General features: G+C 51.1%; 3 protein-coding genes across 3 annotated transcripts; 2 read left to right on the forward strand and 1 right to left on the reverse strand.

Moving 5' to 3' along the window:
• Nucleotides 1–2,288: 2,288 nt before the first annotated feature.
• SMAC4_06267 (uncharacterized protein) lies at nucleotides 2,289–2,630 on the forward strand (the record flags this gene model as incomplete). Its single annotated transcript, XM_003345566.1, has 1 exon — nucleotides 2,289–2,630. One exon carries the CDS (start codon nucleotides 2,289–2,291, stop codon nucleotides 2,628–2,630), a length of 342 nt encoding a protein of 113 aa, XP_003345614.1.
• A 2,859-nt stretch (nucleotides 2,631–5,489) lies between these two features.
• Nucleotides 5,490–9,803, forward strand: SMAC4_06265 (uncharacterized protein). The gene is made up of 4 exons (XM_066090424.1): nucleotides 5,490–6,240; nucleotides 6,391–6,727; nucleotides 6,782–8,928; nucleotides 9,016–9,803. Exons 1-4 carry the CDS (start codon nucleotides 6,022–6,024, stop codon nucleotides 9,082–9,084), a joined length of 2,772 nt encoding a protein of 923 aa, XP_065947195.1. The 5' UTR covers nucleotides 5,490–6,021; the 3' UTR covers nucleotides 9,085–9,803.
• A 2,059-nt stretch (nucleotides 9,804–11,862) lies between these two features.
• SMAC4_06264 (40S ribosomal protein eS8) lies at nucleotides 11,863–13,409 on the reverse strand. Its single transcript, XM_003345563.2, has 5 exons — nucleotides 13,337–13,409; nucleotides 13,082–13,148; nucleotides 13,009–13,016; nucleotides 12,686–12,868; nucleotides 11,863–12,624 (listed from the first exon to the last, which is right to left on the reverse strand). The coding sequence occupies exons 2-5, from the start codon at nucleotides 13,135–13,137 to the stop codon at nucleotides 12,263–12,265; spliced, it is 609 nt and encodes a 202-aa protein (XP_003345611.1). The 5' UTR covers nucleotides 13,138–13,148; nucleotides 13,337–13,409; the 3' UTR covers nucleotides 11,863–12,262.
• Nucleotides 13,410–14,574: the final 1,165 nt, after the last annotated feature.

The raw sequence follows: 14,574 nt of genomic DNA on the forward strand, positions 1-14,574 counted from the left end.
CTTGGACGGAGTCTCAGGAGTCATACCATCATCAAAAGAGAGCTTGGCCATGGGAGTGGAGATACGGGGGTTGACAAAGCGGTGGCGGCATTCTTGGGCGGGCGACCACGGCCATTTGACTATTTGATTGCGTATTGCTTAACTGGATATTGGGGACCGGGAAGTGTGAGGTCGCTGGCTTAGGAGCCAGTTGGCAGTTTGATGGCAGTGTCGGCAGCAAAGAGCTTGGCTGCCTTTACACCGTTCTCGATGCCTTTGTCCGAGAGCAAGAACGGGTGGGTGTAGTCAGCTGGAACTCCTCAAAGTTCCTGAGTCCATTTTGCCATGTTCTCGGAAGGTTGCGGCGCTTTGGGAGTGTAAGGAGCTCAGCGATGGCCGGATCATCAGGAACCGAAATTTCGGTCTTGGTAAGGGTCATGAAGTATCGCCAAATTGTTGGTTTGTTGGGATCGGATGGTTGCTTGTCGGCTTCGCGGTCCGGCTTGGACGAGATATCGGTATATGTTTTCTGCTGTTGTGTCGCGATATTGAGGAAAGCAGACAGGTCAGAATCGTCGTCGTCTTCCCTGCTGAGGTGGACAAACTGTCTTCGTGCTGGGCATCGGCTTCCTGCTTCTGCTTTGAGAAAGAGACTTGCTGGTTTGCTTGTTTGCTGAGATCGGGAAGGTTTTCTGTGTAAGGAAACCAAAGCTTACCTAGGTAGAACTAGAAAGTTCAGACCAAATCAGGGGTTCCCAGCTCAACTAGTTTTTGAAGGACAAGGATCCTTGTTACCACCCAGTATAGAATCCTTCTCGTGAACTTCAATCATCTTAACCCTTTTATCATCTTCAAAATAGGTGCCCAGCGGCGTTTGTCGTTTACTTTACACGTCGAATTCGCAGTCCCTCTTTATTCCCAAATTGTTGAATGCAGAACTCGGAGCCGTAACAACGAATTGTGGGACCCGGATTCGAATTGAAGTTCTTTTGCGGTAATCGGCTGGCTGGACCTTGAACTCAACGAACCGAGCTTGGTAGCGTGACGGTGGACAAACTGAACGAAGCCGCATTTGGGAATTGTTGTTCCCTACGCTTGCCTGCTCCCGCTGGTTCGAGCTTTGGGACGTGGTGTTCCGAACAGTGTTTGATTCAAGACCAGTTGGACGTCCTCATCTTCGCTACTAATGTCGATGACCTTGTGGGATGATGATCGGGTCGCTTGAGCCGGTGTGATTGGTGCCAAAGCAGAAGAATGCACGGTGGGAGTGGACGAGGGATCTTGGACTTCGCTTCCCCTGACTAGGCGGCCTCGACGTGGCATCTACTTCGCGAATCGGCATGAGCTCGTCGATTGTGTACCTGCGATCAGACATGTAAGAACTCCTGGGAAGTCCTGTTAGACGGGTAACTAGCAGGGACTTGCTGCTGTTGCTCGTCGCTGTCGACAACGATGAGTTTTTCCGGGCTTGACGTGCTGGTCGGCCCGCTTGGTGGGGACTGGAGCCATCATGGCGTTGGCAGCATTAGGAAACCCCAGGGCATCATGGCGGCTTTTCTGTGTCCGGTTGGCAAACCGGCAGGTCGGATGATATTGCCGACTTCAGGATTGCCCCCAGGCTAGGGATGCGATGTTTTCCCGTTGGCCCACCACCATCCTGCCGAGATGGCAATCAACCAGATGCAGGGCTACCCCATCGGAAACTCCCGTGACCGTCTCTCCTGGGGTCGCTCCCAGAACAACTCCAGCGTCGGCACCCGGGCGGCCAAGAGAGCCAGATCAGCATGCTGTTCATGGCGTAATTCTGTGGGTTGAAGCCACGTGGGGTTCCAGTCGGTTGCTGGCCGTTGGTTGGCCGGGTAGAAGGAAACACACCATGGCTACGGGCCATGATGTGGTTGCCTGTCACAAAGATGGCAGTTAGCGCTCATGACTCTGGTACGAAGGTACAGGGTATCCGGACGGGACTTTCCTCTCTCTGAGATCTTCAGTCGCTTCAAGGATATCATGCAGTGCGTTGAAACCACGAAGATATTCCTTGAGCATGAGCATGTTGTTCAATTCCTGTCCGGCTTTGGCAAGCTCCGCGTGGGTTAGCAGGACCAGGCCCTGATGCGTGCGGTCGTGCTGGGCGGGAGTATAATAGGATGGTAGGTGTGGAGATTGAAACGGTCCAGAGGCCGTCCCATGAAGGGGCTGTCTGGGCTCGATTGAACCATCATCTATACGCGCTGGTCCTGTGGTGAAGGCTTAATGGCGTCGCTCGTCTCCGATGGCAACATCGGACATGGCTCTCCTGCTCGTCCGGCATGAAGAACCGCAGATCCTTCATGGTGATGTATCGCAACTTCCGCAAGTACAATCTTCCCGATCCTAACGGCACAAAGCCCACCACCACTGTCGCCGGTAATGCCGCTTCCGGTGGTGCCGACGGCAGTTCTGGTGCTGCTGTCGTTGAAACTCCCGTCAAGAAGAGCTCCTGCGCCAGTCATCGGACTGTGAGCGAGAACAACCTGGCTCTCAGCCAACTGGGATATTCCACGAGGGGTGCTCTGCGCGCCATTCGTCTGCTGCATGTTCCACTCTTCGCGGTCCGAGATGGGGTCAGCAGTCCTGGTGCTGGATGCATCATTCTGGATGGCAACCGGTGAGACTCCAGGGGCGCCGATAGCGTCAGGGTTGATGCAGGCAAGACCAATGCGGCGAAGAGTCTTGAGGATCTTGGATCGTGTAAATCGTCCATCCCTTGCAAAGGTACTGGTGACGGAGGACGCCTGATAGGAGGGCTGGTCCTGTAGTTCAGGTTCACGTTCGGGGAATGTTTGGTGATGGAAAGGTTGGCGGTGAAGATGAGCAGAAGAAATGGTCAGGAAGCTTGCCGTATCCGTTTGCTGCGGTGGAGTAACACAAATCGCCTCGGGTATTTGCCGCAATATTGGCTCCTCCAATCTCACGATGGTTTCGAGTTCCAACAGCAGTTTTATTGGCGAGGCGGAACCTCCAGCGTCAATACCAAGGTTTGGATAGAAATCGGAGCAAAACCCTCACCGAGGGCTTCACCGAGGGCCTCACCGAGAGTACCGATCAAGGTTCTCACTCGAGCTATCATTTGAGGAGCAAACAAAATGTTTCCTTGGTAAAAGAACGAGCGCAACACTTTATACCGATGTTCTTTCATATGCCTTCCCTTTTCTTTCCAACACCATATTCCAAAGATAGTAGAATTACAAGTAAAGGTACAAGTTAAGGAGCTTACAGCCGCCTCTATGTTTCAAAGAAAGGACGAAAAGAAAGGATCATGCTTTATCTGTATGACGGAATCGGCACTTCCCCATGGGGTCGCGAAAGGGGATGAAAAGGGTCGTGTTCAAGTGAAGGGCAAAGAACACTTCTATCTCGCTGAAGTCACGACAAGCTTCGGACACTCGGTGCAAGCCTGTTTCAGTCTGAGCTATCTGTATCGCGAAAAGCCGCCCGTATTCCCGTGGACGTGGAAGCAAGGACAGCTGAAGGATGTGAGACCAGTGAGATGAGATCTATGGCTGAAGAATATATGCTTTTTGATGTGTTGAGGGGAGCAGTCTTCGAGAAGGGTGGTTACAGCGACAGTATCGTAGAAATCGAAATCCGAAGGATGGACGGAAAGGTAAAAGTGGTCTTTTCTTGGAGGGTGGAAGAAAGGGCTGGCCTTGTAGGAGACCGAGATTCGCGAAGCAATATGTATGTAGAGGGTTGAAGTACAAGCAAACTAGTATATGGTTTGTGTGTGTAGGTCTTGCATTGGTAAAGATATAGAAGAGTGAAATTGCGATATCTTCATCAGACGTACGGAACAACGGTTTCAGTGGTTTGTATGCTTGAGTTTCCATAACTGTGATGTTCATTGTTCGACTCTGAGCTGTGTGGAAAGAAGGCCAGAAACTTGGGCCCGGTTGTTTTGCTATGTCTGCAACGGCACAAAAACACTGGAAAATAGCAAGCGAAAAACTGTAAAATGAACTTCTCTTTTGGGTTCATGAGTCTTGAGTTCTGTGCAATCTTCCAATCAAGTGCATAACCAGATATCGAAGAGTGTCTGGCCCGGGTTCAAGTCATGTTCCGAATGTTTACGTGCACCTCAACACCCCAGTCATTCAGCACTTGCAGAAAAGGGGGCGTCAGCCGCCAAGACTTCAACCACCCGCACTCGCCAACGCCAACGCCCTGGAAGCGAACAAGGGAACAAGGGCAACAGTTGCGGAACAGGGGGGTTTTTTGAGCCTGAGAGAAGAGAGATTTTCTCAATTCTAGAAGCCGTAGAAGGCGGTTGACGGCACAGGCGCACAGGGCTGTCATGGCCCATGGCGCAGGTATGACAACAGAAGATAACCAGATCTTGCATCTCGGTTCTTGGCTATAAAGGAGGGAGGCTCAGGAGGGCAAGGCGAGGGCATAGGCGGATCCCGAACCTTGTTCAGTTGCGGAGTTTTGGTGAAATGGGAAATAACGGCTTGACCGGTTTAAAACCTTTCAACTTGGATGATGAACGGAACGGACGGCGGGGACTTGGGGGGCTATTGGGGATTTGACATGATTCATGAACCCTATGTATGAGGTACGGTGTTGATGGGGATCGTAGGTTTCCAATGGCCGGCTGGGTTGGGGGAAGATGGGATTCCGTCCGTCGTCGTCGATCAAGCAGACTTGCCCCTGGGAATATCAGATGAACTACTATCGTGTCTGGAGAAGGTGATGGTGTTGAAACATTGGAAAGGGGGGGAAGAAAAAAAAAAAAAAAAAAAAAAGGACATGCCATTGCAAATTGGTGATTGGTGGATGTCAGCCCCTCATCCGTTCTTAACGTTTCAGAAAAACCGCTGCACGTGCCATTGGAACCCCCCATTCCGGGTACACTAGAGGTACACTTTGTCCCACTGCAGTATAGATGCGCCATCTTGCACTTCACAGACGCCAACCAGACCTGTGCATCGAATCATCGCTGTCGAATGTGAGATGTCTCGATTGTTTTGGAGTGAACAGCTTTGCAGCCTGGCGTTCGATCGGGTGGCTTTTTTTTGGCTTTGGGTTCTGAGATCTTGGGCTTTGTAGCTTTGGAGGAGTGCGTTGGATGTCGAAACCCAAAAAAGGAGGTTTAATTGCAGCTCAATGCTGCTGTGTATGTTACTGCAGTGTACGTAAAATGTAATAAGGGCTGCAATGCGGACAGCTGCTGTCTTTCTCCGTAGGTCCTGTATGTCTGTCATTTCAACAAACAAAGACTTTAGACAATGTGAACAATGTGAAATCTTCTTCATACGCAATATGGTCCGTCTCCCGTCATCCCGGAATCATGCCCATGGTGGCTCTGAGCACCGAGAAAACAATCCTGAGCAAGTGCGGTGAAGAGGTCCGTGAATGACAAAAGTACGGTAAACAACTGCAAGTGGATGTGTGGGTGGAGAGGGTGCCTGTTAGTCTGCCAGATACCCACAACTTTGACTTTGCCCTGGAGTTGGTGCGGGCTTGACGTACCCTGTACCCCGTACCATAGTCTTTCAGGGACGACAGGCACACTGACCGACCGGACATTTTGCTTACAAGCACCCGCCTGGCACTCCCCAAGTCCACACACAACGGATTCGTATCACGACCGTTGTACACAGCAGCGAGGCCCGACTTCCACTTCCACTTGTCCCTTCCACTTCCTCCAGACAACTACAATATTACCACAGTTGTTGTCTTGTTTTTTTTGGCAACTCGAAAGCGACCGTGTTCCATTGCAGCACTTTCCTCGTCATTGATCACCCATCGTCGACCAGTGAGGGGTGACAGAGGGATCATCTCCGCCATTGAGCATCCAGCACTCCCACTTGCATTGTATTTCCGTTATCAATGGCCACTCGCCCTGCCGCATAAACAACCACCACTACCACCACCGCAACCACTGAACCTGTCGCCCGCTCTTCTCGACCCGTCCTTGTGTCGCCGCTTCGTATATTGTTCACAGAAGGACTGAACGCGACCTATTTTTGGGATCCCACCACCGAGAGAAACAAGAACAGGATGTCGGCATCCGAAGTACAGGAAGGGGCTGCTGCCGCCCTCGAGGAGGTTGCTACTACCAAAGAGGTCCCCAAGGAGACGGTCCAGGAGGTCACCAACGACCACGAGAAAGAAGACGCTGCTTCCTCTCCCGTAACAGAGACAAAGGACAAGGACAACCAGCGACCAGCCTCTCTCGCTCCCTCCACCGACTTGTCCGACACAGACGACAAGGACACCGTAAGTCCCATCCCTTACTTGCCCCTGGGGAGGACAAGTAGGACAAGTGCAACCCAAAACTTCCAGATGCGCAAAGCAAGAGGGCCTACCTAGTACGAGAGCGTGTGCTGACCAGCGACAACAACCGTTGTGGTTATTCCCATCATGCAGGATACTTTCGAAGATGCCATCGACACAGGTTCCGTAAGGTCCCTAACAAAACGTTCTTCCTCGTTTAACCGCCCACGCTCCCCATCTATGGACGATTCCGCCGCCGATTCCGATCACGACGCCGTCTCCCACACTACAGAAACCCCCCAAGTTCCCAAGACGACACAAGACAAGGAGGACGAACAGGAAGAGGTCTTCGAGACCCCGGCAACGGAGCAGGAAAACAAGTCGCTACACCGCATCTCGCATGCTTCCAAGGCCTCAGAGGCGTCCGCTTTCTCAGCTGCATCGCTGGACGATGTAAGCCTAAATGATAATTCTACAATTGGTGACACAGGTACGTCAAAACGGTCTTAAACCCCACCAGGGATATACTGACAAAGGAGTCCAGAAAAAACCCTTGATACGGCGCCTTCATCAACAAAGAAGCTCTCAATAAGCAGTATAGCCAGTGCTCTGCCCGCCATGCCGTGGTCTCCCTCCGCCACCGACGAAGCTGTAAAAAGCCCTCCCATCGCCGCTCCCGTAGCCGCCGCCGCCGCCGCTCCTCCGCCTGCGCCCGCTGCCCTAACTCCAGCACCACCGCCCCCGGTCACTAGAAAGCTAACTAGCCCCTTTTCCTGGTTATCCAGGAGTTCGTCAAAGGAGGTAAACAACCCGCCTCCACCAGCACCCGTCGCTACTGGTACAAGAAGGAATACCGCCAGCTCCGTCGCGACTCTTTCCAGCAATCCCGAGGGAACATTAGGCAAGGTCGACGAGGAGGGTGGCAACAAGAACACTCTGAAGGATCGCTTTAAGCAGTTGCGCCTAAGGGAGGAGGGCAGTGCGCCCACGGGAGACGATGATGAGAAGAGCTCTGCATCTGAAGAAAAGGAAGCAATCCAGCCCCCTCCATCGCCGCTTCCACCCACCCCCAATCCGGCTCTTGCCCCCGGTACGGCATCTGGAGTTACCGCTGGCCCCTCAGCTGGCTCCGATTCTCCTGTGGATTGGGATCTGTGGCAGACGGTCGTTTACGAAGGCCCCGCAGCCGTTGCTCGGACAAGCCCTGAGCAATTGAAGGAGGCCATCGCAAAGGGTATCCCTAGTGCTATTCGCGGGGTCATCTGGCAGGTTCTGGCACAAAGCAAGAATGAGGAACTGGAAACAGTCTACCGGGACTTGGTTGCGAGGGGTACAGACAAGGAAAGAAAAAGTGACAGGCAGAGCAATGCCTCAATATCACTAAGTAACGGTAAGGCGAGCGGCAAGGATACGCCCTCATCCGCTTCGTCAGTTCACTCGGAAAAGTCTGGACCTAACGGAACCGGTGCTCCTTCGCCAACAGAGAAAGACTCGGAAGCCTTCGTCAAGGCCCAGGCTCTCGCTGCGGCAGAGCGCAAGAAGAAGGAGAAGGAAGACAAGGAAATGCTATCGAGGCTCGAAAAGGTCATTAGGAGGGATCTGGGTGCTCGAACGAGCTACTCCAAATTTGCCGCCGCTCAAGGGCTTCAGGAGGGCCTCTTCGGCGTGTGCAAGGCCTATGCTCTCTTTGACGAAGGCGTTGGCTATGCTCAGGGCATGAACTTTCTCGTCATGCCTCTTCTCTTCAACATGCCCGAGGAAGAAGCCTTCTGCCTGCTGGTACGACTAATGAACCAGTACCACCTTCGCGAGCTCTTCATCCAGGACATGCCCGGTCTGCACAAGTGCCTCTACCAGTTCGAGCGCCTTCTCGAAGACCTTGAGCCCGCTCTCTACTGCCACCTCCACCGGCGTGGCATCTCCCCTCATCTCTACGCTACGCAGTGGTTCCTCACCCTGTTCGCCTACCGGTTTCCCCTGCAGCTCGTCCTGCGCATCTACGACCTGATCTTCTCCGAGGGTCTCTCAGCCATCATCAAGTTCGGCATCGTGCTCATGCAAAAGAACGCGACCGCCCTGCTCGGCATGTCCGACATGTCGCAGCTCACCACTTTCTTGAAAGATCGTCTCTTCGACGTCTACATCGACGCCACGCCCTCGTCCAACTCGATTCTCGAGAACGGCTTCTTCGGCTCCAGTTCCGCCAGCATCGACAAGGAGGTCTACCGCGCCGACCAGCTCGTCCGCGACGCCTGCGACGTCAAGATCACAGCCGAGCTGCTCAAGGAGTACGGCAAAGAGTGGGAAGAGAAGACCAAAGCTGAGAAGGAACGCGAGCAGGAACTCGAGGGTCTCAAGCAGGCCAACACCAACTACGCCGTCATGGTGCGTCGGCTGGAAGAGCGCATCGAGGCGGTGGACCGCGAGCAGGCCTCGCTGGCGACAGAGCTGGTGCGCACCAAGGTCGAGAACGAAGAGCTGAAAGATGAGAACGAGTCTCTGAAGGGCCAGGTGAAGGAACTCAGAGTGGTAATAGAACATCAGCCCGCGGAGCTGGAGAATAAGTGGAATCTCGAAAGGGACGATCTCATGAAGAGGAACGAGAAGGTTCATGAGGAGAACCAGAAGCTCGAGAAGGAGCTGGCGGATCTGGAGGAGCAGCTGGTGCAAACCAAGTTGCAGTATGCTGAGGTAAGTTTTGATACACCCACAGGAGATGATGGAAGGAAAAATAAAAAGGGGAACAATGAAAAGAATGCTAACTCACGTCGGGAGCAGATCAACTCGGCTCATGAAACGCTTTCTAGGAAGTGGGCGGATCTCAAGAGGCAGGTGCAGGCTGCTTGATTACCTCCGGGGGAGGGTTGAGGTCTTGATCAAGAGGCAGTATGTGTGGTAGGTATGTGTGGTATGTGCGTATGTGTGTGTGGTATGGGGTATGGAGCATGGAATATGGCGTCTAATAGTAAGTAGTAGTTGGACAATTAGTCTTGTTGTTGTCGTCGTCGTCGTCGTCGGCCGAGAGACAGAAAGAAGTAGACGAAGAAGGGAAGTGTTGGCGAAACTCCCAAAAAGAACAGAACCATTACTTGGCTTTGCGTTGCTTTGCGTTGCGTTGCGTTGCGTTGCGATGCTTTACTTCATGAATTCTTGTCGTTTTACATGTTGGTGCATGGCATGGAAAGATATATGTTTGTCGTCAGGCGTTCATTGTCAGTCAGGTTCCATACCTACTGTTGTTGTTGCTCTTCTTTTAGTCCTTGCTTGTTCTGTTCTGTTCTGTTCTGTTGGCGAATCGAACATCGTGGCGTTTCGTTTTTTTGCTTGGGAGGAGGAGAAGACAGGAGAGGACAGGAGAAGACAGGAGAGGACAGGAGAAGACAGGAGTCGCTATTGAGGATTACTACTAGGACTGGTATCACATATAGTCTAGAACACACACACACACAGAGAGAGAGAGAGAGAGAGGACACAGAATGAGGGAAAGGAAGAAGGCATGAGGAGGCCCGAGAGAGCATATGAGGATAAAGCACAAAAGCATAATATACAATACAACGAACGACGTCCCCAAAAGAAAAAAAAAAAAAAAAGGTACCTTAGTATCAAGAGAGAAAGGATTTCCCGACCCGGACTATGTTGTGGCTGTAGGTGATGTGCTGTAGTATAACTATAACTAATTGATTCTCTCTTGACGTTGACATTGGTGTGAATGATGTTGTTCCGCCAGTAGTATTTCACCTTCGACTTCGACTTGTCTTCTCAGTAGTAGGCCAACCAGTAAATGTGACGGGTTGAGTGGTTTGAGGAAGGAACTTAGCTGAAAAGACAGATTATGTAGATTAGATACCTACTTCAAGTTATACGCAACTACCAATACAGAACTCAATCGGAAGAATAAACTTGATGGCTACCTACCAATTACATACCTAAGTACAGGTAGGTAAGTAGGTAGGTAGTGTAACCAAAAGGACATGACATGACACGAGACAGGATAGGTATCCAGGGGCACATATGAAGTTCGTTATGGTACCAAGTTCATGGGTACCTAAGGTACTCTGAAGTTCATGTTCCCCATCTTGGATGATTATGGTAAGCTATCCAACCGACCTTAGCGTAAGCTGAAGAAGGTGAGCATATCCAGAACGGAAAGAGAAAAAAAAGTTTTAAAAAATGAAAGGGAGAGAACCGAACGGAAACCCAGCCAGCCAGTCCACTCACTCTGCAGGACCGGGGACCTGGGGACTACGAACTGACTGGGACTTTACTTTCCTATCCCTATTTCTAGTCCTACATATCGTGGAGTGTTAAGTATCTGCCATGAGGCATGAGGCATGTACATACAAGTACAAGTACAAGTATAAGTATATCTTCCAATTGTTGTGTCTATCTACATTCCACACCCAACCCTATTAGGTAAGGTAGGTAGTTTCCCTTTTTTTTCTTTTCTTTCTCTCCTGTCGTGTCGACCACCATAAATCAGACTTTCAGACTATTATCCAAGCCCAAGCCCAGGTCCAGGTCCAGGTCCAGACTACTACCATGATATCCAGTCCAAACCAAAAAAAAAAAAAAAAAAAAATTTTTTTAAAGAAAGAGATGATGTTGTCTTTTTTGTGTGTGTCTCTTTTTTTGGTATCTTTTGTCTTGAATATATCTTGTGCCTTTTACCTTCCTTGTGTTTCAACATGCATTTTGAGCATTTTGTTTGTCCTCCTTCTATACAAAAAGAGTTACTTAACGTACTTAAGAACTTGCCCCCTTACCCTAATTCATGAACTTCAATACAGGTAATTCCCAAGTAAGTCCAGTCATTCAGTGATTCAGTGATTAGGTAGGTACCTAGGTGACATGTAAAAGAAGAAAACCACGGCTGGGGACGAACGTGGGCTTAGGTGAATAGTAATCAAAAAGACTTTGCAAAGACCAAAGACCAAAGACCAAAGACCCAAATAAATACCTACCACGACGAAGCATAGGAGAAAGCAGATATCGATCGGGCAGATAGCAGGCGGAGAAGAGATTGGACTTTACAAACAGAGCTAGATAGGTCGATAGGTAGGGTAGATAGGTAGTAAGCGGAAATTACCTTGTGGTAGGCCCCAGGACCCAGGAACTAACTGTCTTCCTAAATGTGAAGAGCAAAAGGTATCATCATCATACTGTACATACGTACGTACTTCTACACACCCATATGTTCACATTGTTGTAAGTTCGGGGACAAAAACGTAGATTCATGTAGTTAATGGTTGCATACCTACTAAATACTATCTGTGATAGCTTGGAAATGTTAACGTGTTGTTGGTTGATATGTGGATATGTGGAATCATCATGTTGATGGTTGAAGAACAATGACCAGTGAGAGACAGACCTAGGTAGGTGACTGCGAAGGTAAGTAACATAGGTAGGCCGTGGACATCAAGTTAGCATAGCTAGACAAGGCAAATCGAGTGTTTTTAAGTCCGGAGCCGATTCTAGAAAGACAAGGCGGAGGGGCGGAGGGAGTGTTAGAATCATCAAGGACATTATCCAATGATCACAGGTATGAAAATGATATCGAACATTTGCTGCTGTAGAAATCCCCTTCAGTTCCAACTCCATCGGCTCTGATGCAAAATAGCTGAGAATCCATGTCATCCTTGAACTCCCCAAAACATAAAAATCCCACGTCACATAAAACGGCAATTTTCAAGAACAGTGAAGTGAATGTTTGGATTGACTCGGGTGGCTGTGAAATTGTCATGGTATCTCTCATTATCCCGTTGCCCTATAAACCCCGTTCCATGCCTTTTACCGCGAAAAAAACGAAGCAAGCGAAAGGGTATAAGCAGTGGGCGCCGCCATCCTTTTTCAGACGACGGGGAACCACATGTTGGTCCTCGTACCGCCGCGCATGGCTTGCATGACAACAGCAGATACGACAGACTCGACAATCGGGCGGACAGCCGACGCGAGCCTTGACCCATCAATCCATCTTCCTCCCTGATCCTCCTGGCACAGCAACCATCTCCCGGCAGGGGCGAGACGTTTACTTGTGGAGCTTGCGCTGGTAGAAAGCGAGCTCCTCACCCTCGAGGATGTAGCCGTCGCAGCGACCGGACTGGCCAGGGCGGGAAGAGATGACGGCGTAGAGGCGACCGGCCTCGAACTGCTTCTCGAGAGCGGCGTCGACCTTGCCAGAGGCGGCGAAGCGCTCAGCCTGCTTCTTCTCGACAGACTTGGACTTCTTGACCTCCTCAAGGACCTGACCCTGCTTCTGCTGGCGGCGGCGACCGAGGGCCTGGCCGTAGTGGGCCTCGTACCACTGACGGAAGGGAGCGGCGTCGACCTGGACAACGGCGGACTTGGTGAGGGTGTTGGTGCGGACAAGCTCGTTGTTGGAAGGGTGGTCTAGAAAGGTCACAATGTCAGCTTCTGAACGTGGTCTCCTGACCTGAAGGTAGAAACTTACACGCGACAGCGATCACACGAGTCTTGCGGGTGCAACCCTCGGAGGCCCAGGCGAAGTTACCGGAGTCGAGACGGAGGGCACGGTACTTGTGGTTACCACCGCGAGTGCGGACGGTGTGAATGCGCTTAGCACCGATACGGGTGTTAGCGGGCTGGCGACCCGCCTCGAAGGCTCTCTTCTTCCCTGCCGCGTTTGTCAGAATTAATTTCTTTTGTACGCGTCAAAACAGGCTCAGAACGCGAGGGATCTAGTCAAGCTCTTCATTTCTGCGAGAACATTGACCTCCCAAGCGGACCTTCGAGAATATTATCATGTATACGTACGGTAGTAACTGCAGAAAGCCAAAAGTTAGCCGGGATACAGACAGCATTTCAGGATGGAGCAGGATAAACATACGCGCGCTTAGCACCGGTGTGGGAGCGCTTGTGCCTGGAGTCTCTGGAGATACCCATTTTGCCGGTTCCTGAAGTGGTCGATGGTGGTTAGCTATGCTGCCTCTGCTGTCGATCGTTGTTCGGTCGTCGGGTTCGAGGGGTGGTTGTGGATTGCGAAAGTGGCACGCCAGCGTGCTCCAAATGCGAAACTACTAACTTTCTCCTCGTCGGGCGGCCTGTGGGAATGGGGATTGGCAAAAAAAGCGAATGTACTCACCTCGTCGTGGATCGTTGACGGTGCGGTTGCGAGGTTGTGATGGCGGTGCTGGCGGCGGTCACAATCGATTTTGGAAAATGTGGGTGTGGAAATTTCGCGGACTTTTTCGGCCACAAGTTTCGGCGGCACCGAACGGACCCATAGCCCTAGGCGGTTTTGCATCAGGTCTCAAGTACCCTCGTACCTCTGCACGAGCCATTGTGCCAAGAAATTTACGTTGTGAACCAAAGTGGGGTTCCTCTTCGCCTTGCAGTGTCAGCCCGGCCCAGGCTTCCAGCTCCGAATTGCAAGTTGTCGAAGCCTTGTTGGAGACAGTGGATTATCTCCCCGCCAGCTCCAGCCTGCCCCGGCCGTCCGCGAAAGTGCCCGCTTTGGCTTATCCAGAACCTCCAAGGACGTGGGGCTTGGCGGTCGACGGCAGTAAAAGGCACATCTTACGACGACGTAATAAGCCGGTTCGAGGTGGGGCAGAGGTGATAGGATGGGCTGCAGAATTTCAGTACACGTGTAATCTCGAAACCATCACGCCAGTATATATGGAAGTTGTTCATAGTCTTATATCATCTGTATCGCCATGCCCCGAGGCTTTGGGAAGATCGGCATGCCTCGAGGCTTTGGAAAGAGCAAAGGTGTTACTACCTACTATAGAGGTCTTCCACGAATTTAAGTCGAAGCTGACGACATCTCTGTTCCTGAGCCTTGCCCCACCTCCCTTGTTATACTTTTCTACAGACAATGGGATGGATAATGTAGGTGAATCTTCACCTATCACTACCTTCTTAGGCTTTTTCATACAGCGCACACGATGATAGTAGGGTGTAAGGGCTCTCTTCAACTCTGTTGTGAAAGAAGACCGCAACGGAAACGTGATTACGCTATGGTTGGAGGTTTTGATGTCATGGACCTTTTATGGTGTCTTTGGGATGTAAAGTACCGTAACAATATTTGAACAATTGTACGGCGCAGCAATTCAAGTGGAAGCTCGCCATGGAAGCTTTGTCCCCTGCGCACTACCTTAGAGACCTTGTCCCGATAACTGGAAGAGCAGAAGAGAAAGACCAACAGTTACCGCCATGTTCCAAAGTCTTTGCTTAGGCCAACACGAGCACTTGGAACTGGTCTACTGTAACGACTTGGCTGAAATAATGATACAGTTTAAGAAGACTTTGGTCGTGGTGACTTTGCATTCATTCCATTGTTACATACCTACCGTAACAAGCGGCGCCAAACGTGACAGT

The sequence above is a fragment of the Sordaria macrospora genome, chromosome 5 (assembly GCF_033870435.1).
Source record: "Sordaria macrospora chromosome 5, complete sequence".
NCBI lineage: Eukaryota > Fungi > Ascomycota > Sordariomycetes > Sordariales > Sordariaceae > Sordaria > Sordaria macrospora.

What these genes read in the sequence shown, in the direction of transcription:
- SMAC4_06265 (XM_066090424.1), top strand. Translation starts at nt 6,022, where the DNA reads ATGTCGGCATCCGAAGTACAGGAAGGGGCTGCTGCCGCCCTCGAGGAG. An exon ending in ACACAGACGACAAGGACACC is followed by an intron (nt 6,241 to 6,390) that starts GTAAGTCCCATC and finishes CCCATCATGCAG; the next exon opens with GATACTTTCGAAGATGCCAT. An exon ending in TTCTACAATTGGTGACACAG is followed by an intron (nt 6,728 to 6,781) that starts GTACGTCAAAAC and finishes AAAGGAGTCCAG; the next exon opens with AAAAAACCCTTGATACGGCG.
- SMAC4_06264 (XM_003345563.2), bottom strand. Translation starts at nt 13,137, where the DNA reads ATGGGTATCTCCAGAGACTCCAGGCACAAGCGCTCCCACACCGGTGCT. An exon ending in TCGTGTGATCGCTGTCGCGT is followed by an intron (nt 12,625 to 12,685) that starts GTAAGTTTCTAC and finishes TGACCTTTCTAG; the next exon opens with ACCACCCTTCCAACAACGAG.